Source organism: Hyla sarda, chromosome 4 (genome assembly GCF_029499605.1).
Source record: "Hyla sarda isolate aHylSar1 chromosome 4, aHylSar1.hap1, whole genome shotgun sequence".
In the NCBI taxonomy this organism is placed as follows: Eukaryota; Metazoa; Chordata; class Amphibia; order Anura; family Hylidae; genus Hyla; species Hyla sarda.
Window position 1 is genome coordinate 413,712,298 of NC_079192.1, and position 20,713 is coordinate 413,733,010.

Here is a 20,713-nt window from a genome sequence, read left to right on the forward strand (position 1 = left end):
TTCTTAGAAAACATTTTATTTCCTTAAGAATATACAAAGAAAACGTCCCCCATGAAACACTAAGATCCTAACAGTCTTATATACAGGATGACCCCCTCCCCCGCAGAAAGACATCAAATCCGCTCCCGCAGGTCACTCAGGAAAATGATGTTGTCTGTAAGAAAGGAGAAAAATGTTTTATTATCGCGATACAGAAAAAAATGTAAACCGATACACAACTTTCCCAGACTCCTGAATGTCACACTTGGTTTTTCCCGATCTCTTTGCATGACTTTGGCTGATGGAGTTTGGGAAAGCTGGGTTATTACCAATATAGCCTCTATTGCTTCTGTTGCTACTCAGCATTTCTAGACTCCTGAATGGCAAGTCGACCTAGAAAGACTGTGGTTTGACATCTCCTTGCATAGCGCTCGATGGTTTTGAGTCTGGAAAGTTGGGGCAATGACACTGTTACAAAACACGCAGGGATTGTAACTCGGCTTTTCTGAACTCCTGAATGTCAAATGGATATAGGCAAGCAATGACAAACACTGTATTTCCATTTGCCTGCATACGATTTGCTGCTCTGGAACCTGGGAAAGCTGGGTTATTACCAATATGGACAACACTGCAGCCCCTACAAGTGTTGCTACTCAGCTTTCCCAGACTCCTGAATGGCATAGTAGTCTACACAGATTGTCATACAGCCTGTTCTTTACATCGGTTTGCATAGTGGTTCTGCTTTGGGATCTAAAAAGGTTTTCGGTAACGACCAACACCATTACAACAGGAACAAGGCATGTCACTCAGCTTTCCCAGACTCCTGAATGGAAAATCAGCCTAGACAAGCAGTGATGTAGCCCATGTTTTTATCTTTTTGCATTGTGTTCTCTGTTTTTGGCTGAGGAAGATGACCAGTCTCCTGCAAGGGCCGTCACTCAGCTTTTCCAGACCTCTGACTGTCAAATAATGTAGACAAGCGATTTCTATCTGCCTGCATAACATTTGTTGTTCTGGAACCTAAGAAAGCTGGGCAACATTGCAGCTCTCACTGGGGCAAAAACTCAGCTTTTCCAGTCTTCTGAACATCAGCCTATATGAGCTTATAAGATTGTAAATGCTGTTCCCATAAGGCAGTGTTTCCCAACCAGGGTGCCTCCAGCTGTTGCAAATTTTCAACTCCCAGCATGCCCGGACAGCCAAAGGCTGTCCGGGCATGCTGGGGGTTGTAGATTTGCAACAGCTGGAGGCACCCTGGTTGGGAAACACTGCCATAAGGGTTGTAACACAGCTTTTCCAGACTCCTGAACATCAAATCTGCTTACACAAGAAGTGATACGTGTTCCCACCTTATTACATAAGATATGCTCTTCTGGTAACTGGAAAAGATGGGTAACTGCCTTTATTGGAGCCAAAATGGTGGCTATAATGGTAATTACCCAACTTTTCTAGAGACTATGCTGGGTATGAGAGGCGGACTTACAGATAGTGAGAGAATGGTGTGACGTTGTCTCATGTTAGCTACCAGGGGCTGTCAGGGCATGCTGGGAGTTGTAGTTCCACAACAGCCAGCAAGTTGGAGACCGTTTCAGGTCGGTCTCTGTCACATCCCCGGACGCGTCCTGTTTATCTCTCTCGGCTTGTTCAAAGCCCAAACCCAACTCGCCAATTATGTTGTCAGCATTACTCATGGCTGGACCCGGGAACTTTTTAATAAGAGCAAATGATGTTCTCCCGGCTATATCTGGTGTACACAATGTCCTCGGGACCCCTGCGTGGGGCGCTTTACACTGGATGACGCCCTAATCTACATCCTGCAGGACATGTCCGCCCAGTAATACTATAAAAAACTGCGCAATTATAGACGACGTCCACCTCAGGGCGCCAGAGTACAGACCGATGTAATCTACATAATCAGCAACGTCCCTGTATACATACATTACTTATCCTGTATTATACTCCAGAGCTGCACTCACTATTCTGCTGGTGGAGTCACTGTGTACATACATTACATTACTTATCCTGTGCTGATCCTGAGTTATATCCTGTATTATACTCCAGAGCTGCACTCACTATTCTGCTGGTGAGGTCACTGTGTACATACATTACATTACTTATCCTGTACTGATCCTGAGTTATATCCTTTATTATACTCCAGAGCTGTACTCACTATTCTGCTGGTGAGGTCACTGTGTACATACATTACATTACTTATCCTGTACTGATCCTGAGTTATATCCTGTATTATACTCCAGAGCTGTACTCACTATTCTGCTGGTGGGGTCACTGTGTATATACATTACATTACTTATCCTCTACTGATCCTGAGTTATATCCTGTATTATACTCCAGAGCTGTACTCACTATTCTGCTGGTGGGGTCACTGTGTATATACATTACATTACTTATCCTGTTCTGATCCTGAGTTATATCCTGTATTATACTCCAGAGCTGTACTCACTATTCTGCTGGTGGGGTCACTGTGTATATACATTACATTACTTATCCTGTACTGATCCTGAGTTATATCCTGTATTATACTCCAGAGCTGTACTCACTATTCTGCTGGTGGGGTCACTGTGTACATACATTCCATTACTTATCCTGTACTGATCCTGAGTTATATCCTGTATTATACTCCAGAGCTGTACTCACTATTCTGCTGGTGAGGTCACTGTGTACATACATCACATTACTTATCCTGTACTGATCCTGAGTTATATTCTGTATTATACCCCAGAGCTGTACTCACTATTCTGCTGGTGAGGTCACTGTGTACATACATTACATTACTTATCCTGTACTGATCCCGAGTTATATCCTGTATTATACTCCAGAGCTGTACTCACTATTCTGCTGGTGAGGTCACTGTGTACATACATTACATTACTTATCCTGTACTGATCCTGAGTTATATCCTGTATTATACTCCAGAGCTGTACTCACTATTCTGCTGGTGAGGTCACTGTGTACATACATTACATTACTGATCCTGTACTGATCCTGAGTTATATCCTGTATTATACTCCAGAGCTGTACTCACTATTCTGCTGGTGAGGTCACTGTGTACATACATTACTTATCCTGTACTGATCCCGAGTTATATCCTGTATTATACTCCAGAGCTGTACTCACTATTCTGCTGGTGGGGGTCACTGTGTACATACATTATATTACCCTGTACTGATCCTGAGTTACATCCTGTAGATTAGAGGATAACACAAGGAAAACCTTTTATTTGGATAGCAGAAAGCAATGGATAAGGGTGGTGGAGGTTACCATAAGAGAGCTGTGTTTCTGCCCCCTGCAGGCAAACTCTATAAATACACCAAAACCCAGATTGTTTATAGGGATCCATTTTCTCGGATATAAAGCCCATTCAGTATAGAATAGAACCGACAATAGGGGCTTATACATAATCAAATGTCCAGGGCACGGTGTCCCATAATTAAATACAAAACCTACAAAATGACACCAGAGCCATATTATACCAAAATGTAACAAATGTTATTGAATGACACATACAGTGGTCCCTCAAATTACAATATTAATCGGTTCCAGGACGACCATTGTATGTTGAGACCATTGTATGTTGAGACCAGAACTCTATGGAAACCTGGTAATTGGTTCTAAAGCCCCAAAATGTCATCCAAAAATAGGAAAAAGTGAGAATTAAAGAAAAATAAGTAGATAACTAATATAGATAAAGCAAATCCTTACATATAAAAGTAAGAAATATCTGCTGGGAGCTGTAATCACTGTCTATGTCAGTGTTTCCCAATGGGGAGCCTCCAGCTGTTGCAAAACTACAACTCCCAGCATGCCCGGACAGCTAAAGGCTGTCCGGGCATGCTGGGAGTTGTAGTTTTGCAACAGCTGGGGGCACTCTGCTTGGGAAACACTGGTCTATGTAGAGGACAGGAGCTTCTTCGGGGTCCTGTACAGAACACGCAATGTCCTAAAAAAAAAAGTAACATGGAGCCGCCCTCACCTGGTGTCCAAAGGAGCAGCTAACCCTGGTACAGGTAAAGAGTACAAAACATGTAATACCTCTCTGTACTGTAGGGGACGCTACCAGACACCAGTCAGTGCATGCACTTCAGTAATATAGGTAAAGAGTACAGAACATGTAATACCTCCCTGTATTGTAGGGGGCGCTACCAGACACCAGTCAGTGCATACACTTCAGTAATATAGGTAAAGAGTACAGAACATTTAATACCTCCCTGTACTGTAGGGGGCGCTACCAGACACCAGTCAGTGCATGCCCTTCAGTAATACAGGGGTTTTACCAGTGAATGCCCATTCTGATTGGTCGGTTCTTCCGGCCATTGACAGGTATCTCAGATCTGGACGGTCTGTACATTGTATGTTGAGTCTGGTTTCAACTTACAATGGTGCAGAAAAGACCATTGTATGCTGAAACTATTGTATGTTGAGGGATCAATGTATACATAGCATATGTGAATAAAACAATGTGACCATGGTGCTCACTATAACAAAAAGAGATAACATATATAATTCCTATAAATCCATAGTGAGGCTATACACGGAGGCAGGAAAGGGTGGCGTGGGTGACTACAAACAGATGAAATCAAGGTGATAAAATAGGAGGGGTAATCACATGTAAAGGGGAGACGGGGGATTCTAACCCACACACTATGGGGGAGATTTATCAAAACCTGTCCAGAGGAAACGCTGCCGAGTTGCCCATAGCAACCAATCAGCTTACTACTTTCATTTTTGAAAAGGCCTCTGAAAATGAAAGAAGCGATCTGATTGGTTGCTATGGGCAACTCAACAACTTTTCCTCTGGACAGGTTTTCATTAATCTCCCCCCTATGTCTCCACTGTAGCCCTCACCGCTGTAGAGCAGAATAGTTATCCACCAAATTAACATCTAAGTCACCAACTCCAACATGCCTTACCCACCAGGCCTGGAGTCACCCCAACGCCGATTCGCTTATCACGCTTCCTCAGGGAGGATACCAATTAGAGCTGGGCGGTCAGACCAAAAATGCGTATCACAGTATATTTATAACTTATGGCGGTTCCACGGTATATAACAGTATTTCTCACTCCCCCCAAATCATGTGACCCGCGAGCACTGTTCTGCTTCTCTCCCCCCCCCCATTAATTATCAGTCCAGTGCTGCGCTGTCCCAACATCGGGGATCTAATCACATGTCACCCGCGTGCGCTGCCCTCCTCGTCCTCATGTTTGTTGCCAGCACTGGAACTCTATACTGTGCGGTATCCCTATGCCCGGGCTGCAAAAGATAAACAGAAGAAACTTTAATTCACCTTCGGTACCGGCCTCACCTGCTTCCTGGGGACGGGAACGTCGGAGCGCCGTCAGCCTATCACCGGCCGCAGAGATGATCCGCCTCGGCTGGTGATAGGCTGAGCTCACTGTGATGTAAGAAGCCGGCCAGAGCGCCTTACATGACAGTGGGCTCAGCCTATCACCGGCCGGGGCGGATCATCTCTGCAGCCGGTGATAGGCTGACGGCGCTCCGACCTTCCCGTCCCCAGGAAGCAGGTCCGGACCAACGGGGAAACGTAGGAAGGTGCGTTAAAGTTGCTTTTGTTTATCTTTTGCAGCCCGTGCATAGGGATACCGCACAGTATAGAGTTCCAGCGCCAGCGGCCACCACAAACATGAGGACGAGGAGGGCAGCGCACACGGGTGACGTGATTAGTTCCCCGAAGTGGGGACAGCGCAGCACTGGACTGATAATTCCTTCATTCTCGAGGGGGAGGGGCCCAACCAGTATTGCGGTATGGGGAAAAATTCATATTGTGCAGCACAAAAATGTCGGTATTCGGTATGAACCGGTATATATACCGCCCAGCACTAATACCGATGTGCAATATACTGCCCACTTTTGATGTTATTGTTTTCCTATTATTTATCCAACACCAGGGCGTCCTGCCTGTGAGGCCGTTTTTGCAGTCTGACTGTTTGCTGCCATTTTTTTTTATAGATTTTATGCGTATCTGTCATTCAATAAAATCTGTTACATTTTGGTATAATATGGCTCTGGTGGCATATTGTAGGTTTTCCATTCAGTATAGAGTCAAATAGTAAATGATGACCTGATTTCCGTATCTCACTCACCTGCGATGATGGTTGTGGCCTGTCTGCGGACATTGTTCTTATCAACGTATTCACCGTAGTCGATTTTTCCTTCCACGTAAATCCGAGCCCTGAGAACAGACGACAAAGACATATTACGAAGCGTCTCCTGCACAGTAGACCAGGCGGCTTACATACCCTGGCTGTCAGGGCATCCTGGGAGTTGTAGTTTCTCTCCAGTAAGTTAATGTCTGGATGTCAGGGCATGCTGGGAGTTGTAGTTTCTCTCCAGTTAGACAATATTTGGCTGTCAGGGCATGCTGGGAGTTGTTGTTTCTCTCCAGTTAGACAACATTTGGCTGTCAGGACATGCTGGGAGTTGTAGTTTCTCCAGTTAAACAATGTCTGGCTGTCAGGGCATGTTGGGATTTGTCGTTTCTCTCCAGTTAGACAACATTTGGCTGTCAGGTCATGCTGGGAGTAGTAGTCCCCTCCCAGATGGATAGCCTTAGGCTGTTAAGGCATGCTGGGAGTTGTAGATTCTCTCCAGTTAGACAATGCCTGGTTGTCAGGGTATGCTGGGAGTTGTAGTTCCTCACCAGTTAAACAATGTTTGGATGTCAGGGCATGCTGGGAGTTGTAGTTTCCTTGGAGTTAGGGCATCTAAAACTGACTCACCCTTTCTTGACATGCTGATAAGCAACATCTCTGAGCCCTGGGCGGAAAACGGAGACCCTGTGCCAAGTGGTCTTCTGGTTGACGTCTCCCGCTGACAAACAGGAAAGATAAACTTCAGATATTACCATCTGCTCTACATGAAAAACCAGAGACAGCAAAGAGGGACGAAGCTTCCGACCCAGCAAGGGAACGAGGTCATGGGGTCAGTCTCCCTACCAGGATAGGAGGTGAATGGGGCCATGCTGCAGTAACAGACACTGCCACAGTAACTGGTACAGCGCTGTTCCTAAAACAGCGCCATATCAATTAATGTGGCCGTGTCTGGTACTGCAGCATAGATCTACTGGCTTCACTAAAACACCTCATTTTGCCGGTCACGTGGTGGTCCCGGAAAACCCCTTTAACCCCTTAACGAACAAGGACGTAAATTTACGTCCTGGTGCTGCGGTACTTAGCGCACCAGGACGTTTATTTATGTCCTATACATGACTGCGAGCTTCGGAGCGATGCTCGTGTCATGCGTGGCTGATCCTGGCTGCAGGGTCCCGCCGGTAATGGGCGACGGCATCTGTGGGAGTGCGGTCAGAAATATGGATGATCGGATCGCCCGCAGCGCTGCCGTGGTGATCAGATCTTTCAGAGTGGCACACGGAGGTCCCCTCACCTGCCTCCGCCGCCTTCCTCGGGTCTTCTGCTCTGGTCTGAGATCGAGCAGACCAGAGCAGAAGATGACCGATAATACTGATCAGTGCTGTGTCCTATGCATAGCACTGAGCAGTCTTAGCAATCAAAGGATTGCTATAGATAGTCCCCTATGGGGACTATTAAAGTGTAAAAATGAAAGTAAAAAAAAAAAAATTTAAATCCCTTCCCCCAATAAAAATGTAAAATGTCCTTTTTTTCCCCCCATTTTACCCCCATAAAGTGTAAAAAAAATAAAATAAAAATATTAATACACATATTTGGTATCGCCGCATGTGTAAAGGTCAGAACTATGAAAATATAATGTTATTGAACCCATATGATGAACGTCGTGAACATAAAAAAAAAAAAAGTGCAAAATTGCTGCTTTTTTGTCACATTTTATTTTTTAAAAATTTTAAAAAATTAATAAAAGTTTTATATACACAAACGTGGTATCAATAACAAGTACAGATCATGGCGCAAAAAATGAGCCCTCATACTGCCACTTATACGGAAAAATGTAAAAGTTATAGGTCGTCAAACTAGAAGGATTTTAAACATACAAATTTAGTTAAAAAGTTTGCGATTTTTTTTAATCGCAACAATAATAGAAAAGTATGTTATCATGGGTATCATTTTAATCGTATTGACCCACAGAATAAAGGACACGTCATTTTTACCGTAAATTGTACGGCGTGAAAACTAAACCTTCCAAAATTTGCTCAATTTTTAATTTCCCCACACAAATAGTATTTTTTGGGTTGCGTCAAACATTTTATGGTAAAGTGAGTGATGGCATTACAACGGACAACTGGTCGCGCAAAAAACAAGCCCTCATACTAGTCTGTGGATGAAAATATAAAAGTGTTACGATTTTTAGAAGACGAGGAGGAAAAAAGGAAAATGCTAAAATAAAATTGGCCTGGTCCTTAAAGGGGTACTCCGCCCCTGGCCGCAGTCCCGCTGCTGGGGACCCCGGGGATCGCCGCTGCGGCACCCCGCCATCATTACTGCGCAGAGCGAGTTTGCTCTATGCGTAATGACGGGCGATACAGGGGCCGGAGCAGCGTGACGTCATGGCTCCGCCCCTCATGACATCACGGTCAAGTCTACGGCAGGGGGCGTGATGACCGCCACGCCCCCTCCCATAGACTTGTATTGACGGGGGCTGGCCATGATGTCACGAGGGGCGGAGCCATGACGCCACGCTGTTCTGTGCAGTAATGATAGCGGGGTGCTGCAGCAGCGGGACCCCGGCGATCTGACATCTTATCCCCTATCCTTTGCATAGGGGATAAGATGTCTAGGGGAGGAGTACCCCTTTAAGGTCAAAATGGGCTTGGTCCTTAAGGGGTTAAACAATAGCTATTTCGGCAGTATGGTCTCACTTGTCTGGAACACCTCGCTCTCCCCCGTCCTCCATAATTCGTTTGTGGCTACTGAGAAGATGGTCACCGGGTTCTTGCCTTCGGCTTGTCTCATTACCGGGTCTTGGCCGACTCTGCCCAATATCTGGACCCGGTTCAGGGCTGAAACACAAGTGAAACGACGGGTCATGTAAGGGTCTTTTAATGCGAGAATGATAATGTTACTATAATTTACTGTGAATTAAAAAAATTATAATAAATAAATTATATATATATATATATATATATATATATATATATATATATATATATATTGCAATTGATTTTTATTTTAGGAGATATGTGCTACCATTTTGGAAACATTAAAAGGGGTACACCGGTGCTCCAGGTTTCCGAACATTAAGTTTAGAGCGATCGGAGCGGGAGGCCGTAATCGTGACGTCTCGGCCACGCCCCCTCGTAATGTCACTTCCACGCCCTCTCCATTTATGTCTATGGGAGGGGGCGTGTCGACAGACACGCCCCCTCCCATAGACATGAATGGAGAGGGCGTAGAAGTGACATTACAAGGGGGCGTGGCTGTGACGTCACGATCACGGCCTCCGGCTCTCAGCGTTTTGAACAAAATGTTCAGAACGCTGGAGCACCGGAGTACCCCTTTAAGGTATATTCACATGGGGAAGAAAATGTCTGCGAATGTCACATTCATCTATAAGGAGTCCGCCGAGAGGTGACGGATTATTGAGTGCGTTACTTTAGAACAAATCAAATTCATTCGGAATTTCACTAAAATTTTGGCAATTCCGGAACTTTTAGAATTTGTTTAGGGCAAGTCACTAAAAATGGCGGCTGATAGTACAGTATAAGGGTAATGGGTAGGGACTGGGTTAGGCTGTATTCGCACCAAAGAGCTTGCATACAGTTAGATACAGTGTTAAAAAGTATAATAAAGCAACTTACTAACATGTTATTAGCCATAGAGAAAAGATTATCCATATCAACTGATCTGTCAGGCTTGTAAACTGTGATGTCCCATCACAGGCTCTAATAGGCAGTCTGCTCTGCCTCTCCTGTCAATTCAGGATGAGACCAGTGATATGAGGGAGGGAAGCTGATATTACTGCTTATTAGATTTATGACTGATTAGATAAGGCAGCAGGGAGCACATTCTAAGTCACACTAGTTTCTATCAGAATGGGTTCCCTGCTGCCTTATCTAATAAGTCATAAATCTAATGAGCAGTAATACCAGCCCCCTTCTTCACATCACTGGTCTTGTCCCATGCTGACGGAAAAGGGAGGGGAGTCAAGAGCACTCTGCATTTAGAGCCTGTGACGTGACGTCACAGTTTACAAGGACCAGAGGGCTAATATGGAAGTTTCTCTGCACTAAGGATAATACTATTATATTAGTAAGTTGCTTTATTGTACTTTTCGACACCATACACAGGTTGTTTCTTTCGCTGGACAAACCCTTTAAGGGTACGTTCAGACGTGCAGATTTTCGCAGCGTATTTTGCTGCGGATCCGCCGCTGAAGGACCTCCTATATGCTGCATTTATATGTTCCTGCTCGGAGCAGCAATACGCCGATACGAGCAGACACACAGCAATGTGCGAATTGCCGCGCGCATGCGCAGTATACACGCACATCGCGCCAGCTCTCGGCCTAGCTCATTGAGCAGGAGGAGCGGCCAAGATGCGTGCAAGTACACCGCGCATGCGCGGCTACTCGCACATCGCAGTGTGTCTGCGTATTGCCGCTCCGAGCAGGCACATTTGAGGGCACAGTACAGAGGTCCTTCAGCGGCAGATCTGCAGCGTAAAATACGCTGTAAATCCGCACGTACCCTAAAAGTGGCTAATGTTCAGGAATACAGAATTTCGGAATGTACTCACATCTTTCCAGAACCCCTGACTCATTGGTCTGAAACCGGACGGACTGCCGGAAAATCTGTAGAAAACAAAAAAACAATGCAAACAATATTACAACTAAGTCGGAAATGAACATATAAGCTCTTAGTACACATCCCAAAATGCTAAATTTACAGTTTTGCTCCCTTGCTCACAGCACAATTTAATATGTGGCATAAAACATATAAAGTTTTAAGTGTGCTTTGAAAAAAAAAAAAAAAAAGAAGCTACAAAAAAAAAATATTCTGCATATATTTTATGTTTTAATTTATATATTTTTTGTGCCCCTTTCAAAAATGTAAAAAGGACAAGTCCTGTTAAAATAATTCTAATTCTATGTAATATTTTTTTTTTTTATAATTTTAATATTTGTGAATATTTTCTTTAATAAATTGTTTATTAAAATGATTTTCTATCTCTTAGGTCTTGGTTTTCAGCTTACACAGTGATCACCAGTCTGACCCAAAGAATATCAGAGCTTAAAGGGGTTATCTAGGAATAAAGAAACAGACCTAATTTCTTTCAAAGACCGCTCCCTGTCTGTCTCCACTTTGGGTGTGATATTACAACTTGGCTCCATTCACTTCAATGGAACTGAGATGCAGAACCACAACCAACCTAGAGACAGACAGGGAGCAGTCTTTGAAAGAAATGGTCTGTTTTTCGATTCATGGATAACCCCTTTAATGTGTCAGAGGAAGTGGTCAGTCCTGGGTCAGCCGACTTACTGTAAACTACAGGATGACATCATCACCAACCAGATCCCTCCTGCTAGCTCCCAGACCACTCCCCCCCCAGCTCTATCTGTATACTTCTGCTATCTCTATGGGATCAGGATATATAGTAGTTACACACCTCCCCCTCCAGCTCTATCTGTATATTGCTGCTGTTATCTCTATGGGATCAGGATATATAGCAGTTATACCCCTCCCCTCCAGCTCTATCTATATACTTCTGCTATCTCTATAGGATCAGGATATATAGTAGTTATACACCTCCCCTCCAGCTCTATCTGTATACTGCTGCTATCTCTACAACATCAGGATATATAGGAGTTATATTACTCCCTTTAGGTTGTGTTCAGCATAATTTTTACCGCAATTTCGGAAAAATTATTAGCACCTTTCTGCAACTTTTCTGACTAAATTTAATGTGAGAGGATTTATACATGAGCCCCAATGTTATTTATATACAGAGCAATCAGATTGGCTTTTTATAATAACTGTTGTTACACAGATATACAAGGAATGTTACACAAACCTGTGTGGCGGCGCGGCGAAACATTGGCTGTTATCTGCGGTTCCTGCGTCTCTGTAGATATTATCACCTAGAGAACAAAAAAGGTTTTACACTGAGGAACAAAGAAAACGGGGAGATTTATCAAAACCAGTGCAGAGGAAAAGTTGCCCATAGCAACCAATCAGATCGCTTCTTTCAGTTTGCAGAGGCCTTGTTAAAAAGAAAAGCAGTGATCTGATTGGTTACTATGGGCAACTTTTCCTCTGGACGGGTTTTGATAAATCTCCCCCATAATATATTTATCCGCTTAACTTACTTCCCAGTAAGGGGTCCGGGCCCCTCTGCACAGAAGATCACTGTTTAAACGAAGCTCTCCTGCTCCTGTATGGACATTACTCAAATAGCGTCTGTAATGTATGTACAGGAGCACAGACCTAAACTGCGGCCCACATGATGAAGCCATTATTTACATCATCACACGGTCTGCAAGAGAAGTCCCGCGACACTCAGAAGGATGCTGAAAGTCCGCCCTCAGCGCAGGATCGGCAGGAAGGTGAGTGGGATTTATAAAAAAATAAATCATAGAGGATCTATGTGGGGGCATTACCTACCTAGAGGCACTACCTACTACCTACCTGTGCAGGGATGTGGAATTCCTATCGTCCGACACCCGGGACATGCAGTTCCGGGCAAGTGAATTTTTCAGGCCCTTAGCGCCACTTCGGGCAAGCAGGGTCGGACCTGAAAGCCCCCGACAAGTGCGGCAGCGCTCAGAGGGGTGTATGAAGCGGGCTCCGGACTCGTACCCCCCTCCATACTCTGCAGCCCACGGCTGTTTTCAGTAGCCGGGGGCCGTCGCTTATAGCTGCAGCTATTAACCCTTTATATTGCCGCTGTCTGACGCTCCTGATGCTCTTATTGGACACGGGGATGGTAACTGATGCTCTTAATGGACACGGGGGCAGCGGCTGACATTCCTGATGGACATGGGGATGGCCACTTACGCTCCTAATTGAGGTGGGATGGCCGCTGATGCTCCTGACGGACACGGGGATGGCGGCTGACGCTCCTAATGGACATGGGGATGGAGTTTTTTTTTTAAATTTCCACACCCCTGCTGTGGACACTACCAACTGGGGGAATTACCTACTACCTACTTAGTGGGGGCACTACTTACTACCTACCTGGGGGCACTACCAACTGGGGGAGTTACCTACTACCTACCTAGTGGGGGAACTACCTACTGGGACAGCGGCAGGTGCTCCTGATGGACACGGGGACGGCGGCTGAGACTCTTAATGGACACGGGGACGGCGGCTGAGACTCTTAATGGACACGGGGGCGGCGGCTGAGGCTCTTAATGGACACGGGGGGCGGCGGCTGACGCTCGTAATGGACACGGGGGGCGGCGGCTGACGCTCTTAATGGACACGGGGGCGGCGGCTGACGCTCTTAATGGACACGGGGGCGGCGGCTGACGCTCTTAATGGACACGGGGGCGGCGGCTGACGCTCTTAATGGACACGGGGCGGCGGCTGACGCTCTTAATGGACACGGGGCGGCGGCTGACGTTCTTAATGGACACGGGGGCGGCGGCTGACGCTCTTAATGGACACGGGGGCGGCGGCTGACGCTCTTAATGGACACGGGGGCGGCGGCTGACGCTCTTAATGGACACGGGGACGGCCGCTGACGCTCCTGACAGACACGGGGACGGCGGCTGACACTCCTAACGGACATGGGGACAGAGGGTGACACTTTGGGGACAGTAGGGGGGTACACTGGGGAAACCTAATGAGGGAGATTTATCAAAACCTGTGTAGAGGAAAAGTTGCCCATAGCAACCAATCAGATCGCTTCTTTCATTTTTAACAAGGCCTCTGCAAAATGAAAGAAGCCATTTGATTGGTTGCTATGGGCAACTGGACAACTTTTTCTCAGCACCGGTTTTGATAAATCTCCCCGAATATGACCATGAAATGTTAAGACCCGACCAGACGATCTGAAGGCGGGGCTTATGTATATACTAATTTGCATAGTCACATAAATGCCCACGTGATGCTGGAAATATTATAAAACACAAGTTATAAAATATCTCCTTAAACCATGTGCCCAGTTACCAAGGCTCCTGAACTGCCTGCGTCAGGACAGCTAATGTGGAACTACAAGTCTCAGCAGACCTTCCAGGAAAGGATGGCACCAGAGCTGTAAACCTATCACCTTCCACCCCGCACTCACCTCACCAGGGTCAGCGTCTCCTACACATGTGACCGGCAGCAGGGGGAACACAAACCAGGTGACACAACAACGTCCTCACTTCCGGCGGCCCCGCATGCCCCACTTCCGGCAGTCTCTCGGACCTGTTTCCGGCAGTCCCGTCGGTAGAAACGTAAACATTTGCTGACCATAATATAATATATCAAACTGGAAACGCTAAAAAAAAATACTAAAAAAAAGTATCTCCAGTTATATTACGCGATTTTCAATAACTTCCGTTTTGCTCCGGTGCTGCAATTCCAGTAAACTGACACCAGATGGCGCTGGTGCTGTGCATTCAAAGCCTCTAACTCAGTGTTTCTCAACCAGGGCGCCTCCAGCTGTTGCAAAACTGCAAATCCCAGCATGCCCGGGCAGCCTTCGGCTGTCCGGGCATGCTGGGAGTTGCAGTTTTGCAACAGCTGGAGGCGCCCTGGTTGGGAAACACTGCTCTAACTTTTGGAAAATGCAACTGAGTTGTCACCATAGTGATGATAGAGTCTTCACCTGTCAGGGCATGCTGGGAGTTGTAGTGTTACAACAGCTGGAGAGACACAGGTTGGGTAATGCTGTCATAATCGTAATTATACACCTCCCCTGAGGCAGCGTTCACACAATGCGTCTTTGCTGCGATAAGATAAACGGCAAGGTAGACGACACGCGCTGCATTCATTTCTATGGGAATGCTGATGGTGCCCGAGTGGCGGAATCTTACGGCGCTCCCATAGAAATGAATGGAGCGCATGCCGTCTTCTGCAGGCACTCCTCACTGAGAGCCGAGTCCCGTTCCGGAGATCGAGGGGGGTCCCAGCATTCGGACCCCCTCGTTCAGCTACTTATCCCCTGTGGATAGGGGATTTGTTAATATTTGCTAGAGCTCTCCCTTAAAGGAGTAGTCCAGTGGTGAACCCAGTGGTGAACAACTTATCCCCTATCCTAAGGATAGGGGATAAGTTTGAGATTGTGGAAGTCCGACCGCTGGGGCCCCCTGCGATCTCCTGTACGGAGCCCCGACAGCCCGCGGGAAGGGGGCGTGTCGACCTCCGCACGAAGCGGCGGCCGACACGCCCCCTCAATACAACTCTATGGCAGAGCCGAAGCGCTGCCTTCAGCAATCTCCGGCTCTGCCATAGAGATGTATTAAGGGGGCGTGTCGGCTGCCGCTTCGTGCGGAGGTCGACACCAGCTATCTGGCCGGAGAGCCTGGCCCCCGTACAGAGAGATCACAGGGGGCCCCAGCGGTCGGACCCCCCGCGATCTCAAACTTATCCCCTATCCTTAGGATAGGGGATAAGTTTTTCACCACTGGACTACCCCTTTAAAGGGGTACTCTGGTGGAAAACTTTGTTTTTTAAATCAACTGGTGCCAGAAAGTTAAAGAGATTTGTAAATTACTTCTATTAAAAAAAATATGAATCCTTCCAGTACTTATTAGCTGCTGAATACTACAGAGGAAATTATTTTCTTCTTGGAACACAGTGCTCTCTGCTGACATCATGAGCACAGTGCTCTCTGCTGACATCACAAGCTCAGTGCTCTCTGCTGACATCTCTGTCCATTTTAAGAACTGTCCAGAGTAGGAGAAAATCCCCATAGAAAACATAGGCTGCTCTGGACAGTTCCTAAAATGGACAGAGATGTCAGCAGAGAGCACTGTGCTCGTGATGTCAGCAGAGAGCTCTGTGTTCCAAAAAGAAAAGAATTTCCTCTGTAGTATTCAGCAGCTAATAAGTACTGGAAGGATTAAAAAATGTTTAATAGAAGTAATTTACAAATCTGTTTACTGGCACCAGTTGATTAAAAAAAAAAAAAAAAAAAAAAAGGACGCAGGGTTTTTCAATTTTTGCATTTTCGTTTTTTTTCCTCCTTACCTTTTAAAAATCATAACCCTTTCAATTTTCCCCCTAAAAATCCATATTATGGCTTATTTTTAGCGCCACCAATTCTACATTCCAGTGACATTAGTCATTTTACCCAAAAATCCACGGCGAAACGGAAAAAAAATAATTGTGCGACAAAATTTAAGAAAAAACGCCATTTTGTAACTTTTGGGGGCTTCCGTTTCTACGCAGTGCATATTTCGGTAAAAATGACACCTTATCATTATTCTGTAGGTCCATACGGTTAAAATGATACCCTACTTATATAGGTTTGATTTTGTCGCACTTCTGGAAAAAATCATAACTACATGTAGGAAAATTTATACGTTTAAAATTGTCATCTTCTGACCCCTATAACTTTTTTATTTTTCCACGTACAGGGTGGTATGGAGACAATTTTTTTGCACCATGATCTGAAGTTTTTATCGGTACTTTTTGATCACTTTTTATTAATTTTTTAATGGTATAAAAAAATGACCAAAATACGCTTTTTTGGACTTTGGATTTTTTTTTGCATACGCCATTGACTGTGCGGTTTAATTAACGATATATTTTTATAGTTCTGACATTTCCGCACGCGGCGATGCCACATATGTTTATTTTTATTTACACAAAGGGGGGGGGGGGGGGGTGATTCAAACTTTTATTAGGGAAGGGGTTAAATGACCTTTATTAAAGGGGTTGTGCGCTGCCCTGCCTTTCGGAGCTCTGCTCGCAGCGTCCGGAAGTTCATTACTCCGAACGCTGTGTGCGGGCTTCCGTGTTCGCGGCCGCCCCCTTGTGACGTCGCGCCCCCTTCTCATAGACTTTCGTTGAGGGGCCGGGCATGACATCACGAGGGGGCGGCCGCGAACACGGAAGCCCGCACACAGCGTTCGGAGCCGGCGGAGGACGTAAATATACGTCCTTCGTCGTTAAGGGGTTAAAGATAGGAAAGCCGAGCTCTGATTGTTGTTGTTACGGGCAAAATCTCTCCAGTTTCTCTATGGCTGTATTCACACCACGTCTTTGCAATACAGTTCCCATATCAGGTTTTTGATGAAAAACAGATTCCTTAAAACCTGACTAAACTGTATCAAAACGTGTGTACAAATTTTAAACCGTATACGGTCTGAAAAATTATGTCCGGTTGGATCTGTTTTTTTTTTTTTTAAGAAAAACACATTTACATTTTTAACTTTTCACTCCATTATGAATAAAGTTTCACTTGTTTGATTGAAATTCCAAGAAATAAAAAACTGTGCAAAGTCAAAAACCGTATGGGGAAAACCGGACGGAACCGTACACACATACGGTTCTGTACGGTTCCCATTGACTCCCATGTTAAAAAAACAAACGTATACGGTTTAATACGGTTTTTCACCCGGTCCAAAAACCGATGTAGGATACAGTTTTGGGTACGGGAAAAAAAAAATGACAAAACCGTATAAGACGCAAAACTGATGCAACCAGAGGCATCGTTTGGCATACGGTTTACGGGAACTGTATTTCAAAAACGTGGTGTGAATGCTGCCTCACACAGTTTGATAAATCAGGGACCATAGGGAGATTTTTCAAAACCTGTGTAGAGGAAGCATTGTGCTGTTGCCCGTAGCAACCAGATTGCTTCTTTCATTTTTAAAAAGGCCTCTGAGAAAATGAAAGCAGCAATCTAATTGGTTGCTATTGGCAACTGCACCACTCTTCCTCTACAAAGGATTTTGATCCATCTCCCACCATGGAGTCTAGCCGGGTAATTATATGACCAGGTGCAGTGATCAGACTCCACCTCCTCTCTCTGCAAACCAGGGAAAACCCATTACCCTACCCCCCCCCCCATCTAACTCCATTTTTGGCATCTTCAGCCCCTTTATACAGCGTCCTCCTCATGAGGGGCTGACAGGGGGGGGGGGGGGGGGGGAGCAGCATTGGCTTTGTATACAGTTATGGGGGGGTCGGCAGAAGTCAATGGTTATGATGGGGTGACATAGGGGTGTACAAGCACAGAGGAAGATGGGGGTTGTAAGAGAGGGTATGGGAGTAACAGACACTGTTGCGGACTATGTTGGTGTTATGTGAATAAACTATTAGTTATTAGTGATGAGCAGCATAGGCCATATGCAAATTTGTGATATTCCGTGAATATTTGAAGGAATATTCGTCCCATATTGGCGAATTTCGCATATTTGTTCACTTTTTTTTTTCATGCAAAATTCTTAATAAAATTAGCAAAATGTTCATGCGCGCTTATATCTTTCAACAAACTACTTTCCTATTGGTTGCTAGGGATGTTGCCAACCTCTGACAACTGTATTTGCTTTCTTCTCATTGGCCCACAAGCTAAAAGGAGGGAGGGATCAGTGTCCTCTGGAAGTGCCGATATTTGCATAATTTTCGCATGAAATTCGCATATTCGCCTTCTTTGGACCACAAGCTGGAAAGGGAGGATCACTTTTTATTTACACAGTGCACATAATTTTGACAACCAAAAAATTGAATATTCATCATAATGAATATAATTTGCAATATTGTAAATATTTGCAAAATTGCAAAGTGCCGATATTCGTGAAAAAAAAATGCACTCTTCGAATATTTGTGCTGAACACTTAGTTATGGAGGTTGTAAGAATTACAGTGGGGGGTGATGGGGCAACAATACAGGGCGTGGAGGTCACACAGGGATTAGTGGAGAGTCAATGTGGGGGGTATAGTGGGGTGTAGGTGTGGCAGGGGAGGGGTACCCAAAGCCTTGCTCTCTGGCACACAGGAGCACCCCCATCCCAAAGCTAACAGAACACACGATACCTCATTCCCTGGATGGGGCTTGAGTCACAACTAATGCGCTGCCCTTATCAGATGGGCGTTCTAAGCTGACACCTACCTTGCCTATGGGTGGTGCTGGCCCTGTTGCCAAATCAGCTAAAACAGGTAAGCACAAGGCATACACAAGAACCTCTACATTATTCTCTAAGCCTATGCTGCACTATATAAGCACAACATTTTTCTTCCCTCCCTGAAAACTTCTTTAAAGGGTTTTGCCACCATATAAACCCCTATCCACAGAATAAGGGATAAATGTCTGATCACAGGGGGTCCAGCTGATTTTTCGAACAAGAGATTGAGACAACATTTATTGTCTATGGGAGAACCAAAGTTAGCCGGGTGCTGTACTAGTGTGGTGGCCCAGTATGGGAGGTGTTACCCTGTGCTCCTGCTGTCCTGTCAGGCGGCCTCCTTCAGTGTCCCCAAGGCTCCTGCACTTGCTTCCCAATTGTAAATATGTTTTTAAGTGTTATAAAATGTAATGTTGCTTTAAGAGTTATACCATGTGATATGTCATGTGATTTTTACCCAGGAGGTACCAGTGACCAGGTGACCCCCAAGAGTGACCTATGGGCTCCCTGCTAGTCTCCCCCATATAAGCCCTGGGTGGAGCTTCTCTCTCTTCGGCTGAGGTCCAGTGCAGTCTTGTCTAGTGTGTGTGTCCAGAGTGTTGGAGACCTCAAAGTCCAGTCCTGCAGCCGCCATCAAGTCAAGATAAAGTCACAGCTTTATGAGTCAAGTCAAGTCAGCGTGGTCTGCATTCAATTGTCCTGTCCTACTACAAGTCCCAGCAACCCCTTAAGGTCTCTGCGCCACTGGTCACCTCCTTGGGCCCTGGCTGAACTGTATAGACTTTACCATCTGTCTACCCTCAGTAAAGCTACCGTTGTCCGTAACTTGGCATCTGAGTCTTTATTGCCCCCCGTGCCTCGCCCAGGATCCAGCGGTATACCTTCGGGTGGTTATAGGCTAAACCACACCCTGGCGTCACAAATACAAGGGGTTAATGCCATCTGCCCCTAGGGTAACAACATCTGCCCTGCACCACACTAACTTCACTCATCTCTTAATAACTTCACTCATCCTAAGGGGGAGATTTATCAAAACCTGTGCAGAGGAAAACTTTCCCTGTTGCCCATAGCTAGAGATGAGCGAACTTACAGTAAATTCGATTCGTCACGAACTTCTCAGCTCAGCAGTTGATGACTTTTCCTGCATAAATGAGTTCAGCTTTCTGGTGCTCCCATGGGCTGGAAAAGGTGGATACAGTCCTAGGAGACTTTCTTAGGACTGTATCCACCTTTTCCAGCCCACCGGAGCACCGGAAAGCTGAACTAATTTATGCAGGAAAAGTCAGCAACCGCCGAGCCGAGAAGTTCGTGACGAATCGAATTTACTGTAAGTTTGCTCATCTCTATCCATAGCAACCAATCAGATCACTTTCATTTTTTAGGAAGGCCTGTGAAAAATGAAAGCAGTGATCTGATTGGTTGCTATGGGCAACTGGACAACTTTTCCTCTGCACAGGTTTTGATAAATCTCCCCCATAGTCTTCTAAAGTTCGCAGTAATTCGATTCGACACAAACCTTCTCGGCTCGGTGGTTGCTGGCTTTATCCTGCACAAATTAGTTCAGCTTTCCGGTGCTCCAGTGGCTGGAGACTCTCCTAGGACTGTATCCACCTTTTGCAGCACACGGGAGCACCGGAAAGCTGAACTAATTTATGCAGGAAAAGTCATCAACTGCCGAGCCGAGAAGTTTTTGACAAAACTAATTTACTGTAACTTCGCTCATCTCTAAAGACTATGAATAGAGCAGAAAGCTTTAGGACCTGCCCCC

At 45.5% G+C, this 20,713-nt stretch overlaps 1 protein-coding gene and 1 long non-coding RNA gene across 2 annotated transcripts in view; one reads left to right on the forward strand and one right to left on the reverse strand.

Annotated features, from left to right (window-relative positions):
* Positions 1 to 14,297, reverse strand: SSBP1 (single stranded DNA binding protein 1). Its single transcript, XM_056517766.1, has 7 exons — positions 14,176 to 14,297; positions 11,959 to 12,025; positions 10,684 to 10,738; positions 8,808 to 8,948; positions 6,736 to 6,826; positions 6,100 to 6,188; positions 1 to 154 (listed from the first exon to the last, which is right to left on the reverse strand). The coding sequence occupies exons 2-7, from the start codon at positions 11,980 to 11,982 to the stop codon at positions 114 to 116; spliced, it is 441 nt and encodes a 146-aa protein (XP_056373741.1). The 5' UTR covers positions 11,983 to 12,025; positions 14,176 to 14,297; the 3' UTR covers positions 1 to 113.
* Positions 14,203 to 20,713, forward strand: part of LOC130267686 (uncharacterized) — a 14,819-nt gene continuing 8,308 nt past the window's right edge. Inside the window, exon 1 of the long non-coding RNA XR_008843243.1 lies at positions 14,203 to 14,326. This is a non-coding gene — a long non-coding RNA (uncharacterized LOC130267686). The remainder of the gene's footprint in view (positions 14,327 to 20,713) is intronic.

What these genes read in the sequence shown, in the direction of transcription:
- SSBP1 (XM_056517766.1), bottom strand. Translation starts at nt 11,982, where the DNA reads ATGTTTCGCCGCGCCGCCACACAG. An exon ending in GAGCGAGGTGTTCCAGACAA is followed by an intron (nt 6,827 to 8,807) that starts GTGAGACCATAC and finishes CCTGTTTGTCAG; the next exon opens with CGGGAGACGTCAACCAGAAG. An exon ending in GGCCACAACCATCATCGCAG is followed by an intron (nt 155 to 6,099) that starts GTGAGTGAGATA and finishes CCTTTCTTACAG; the next exon opens with ACAACATCATTTTCCTGAGT.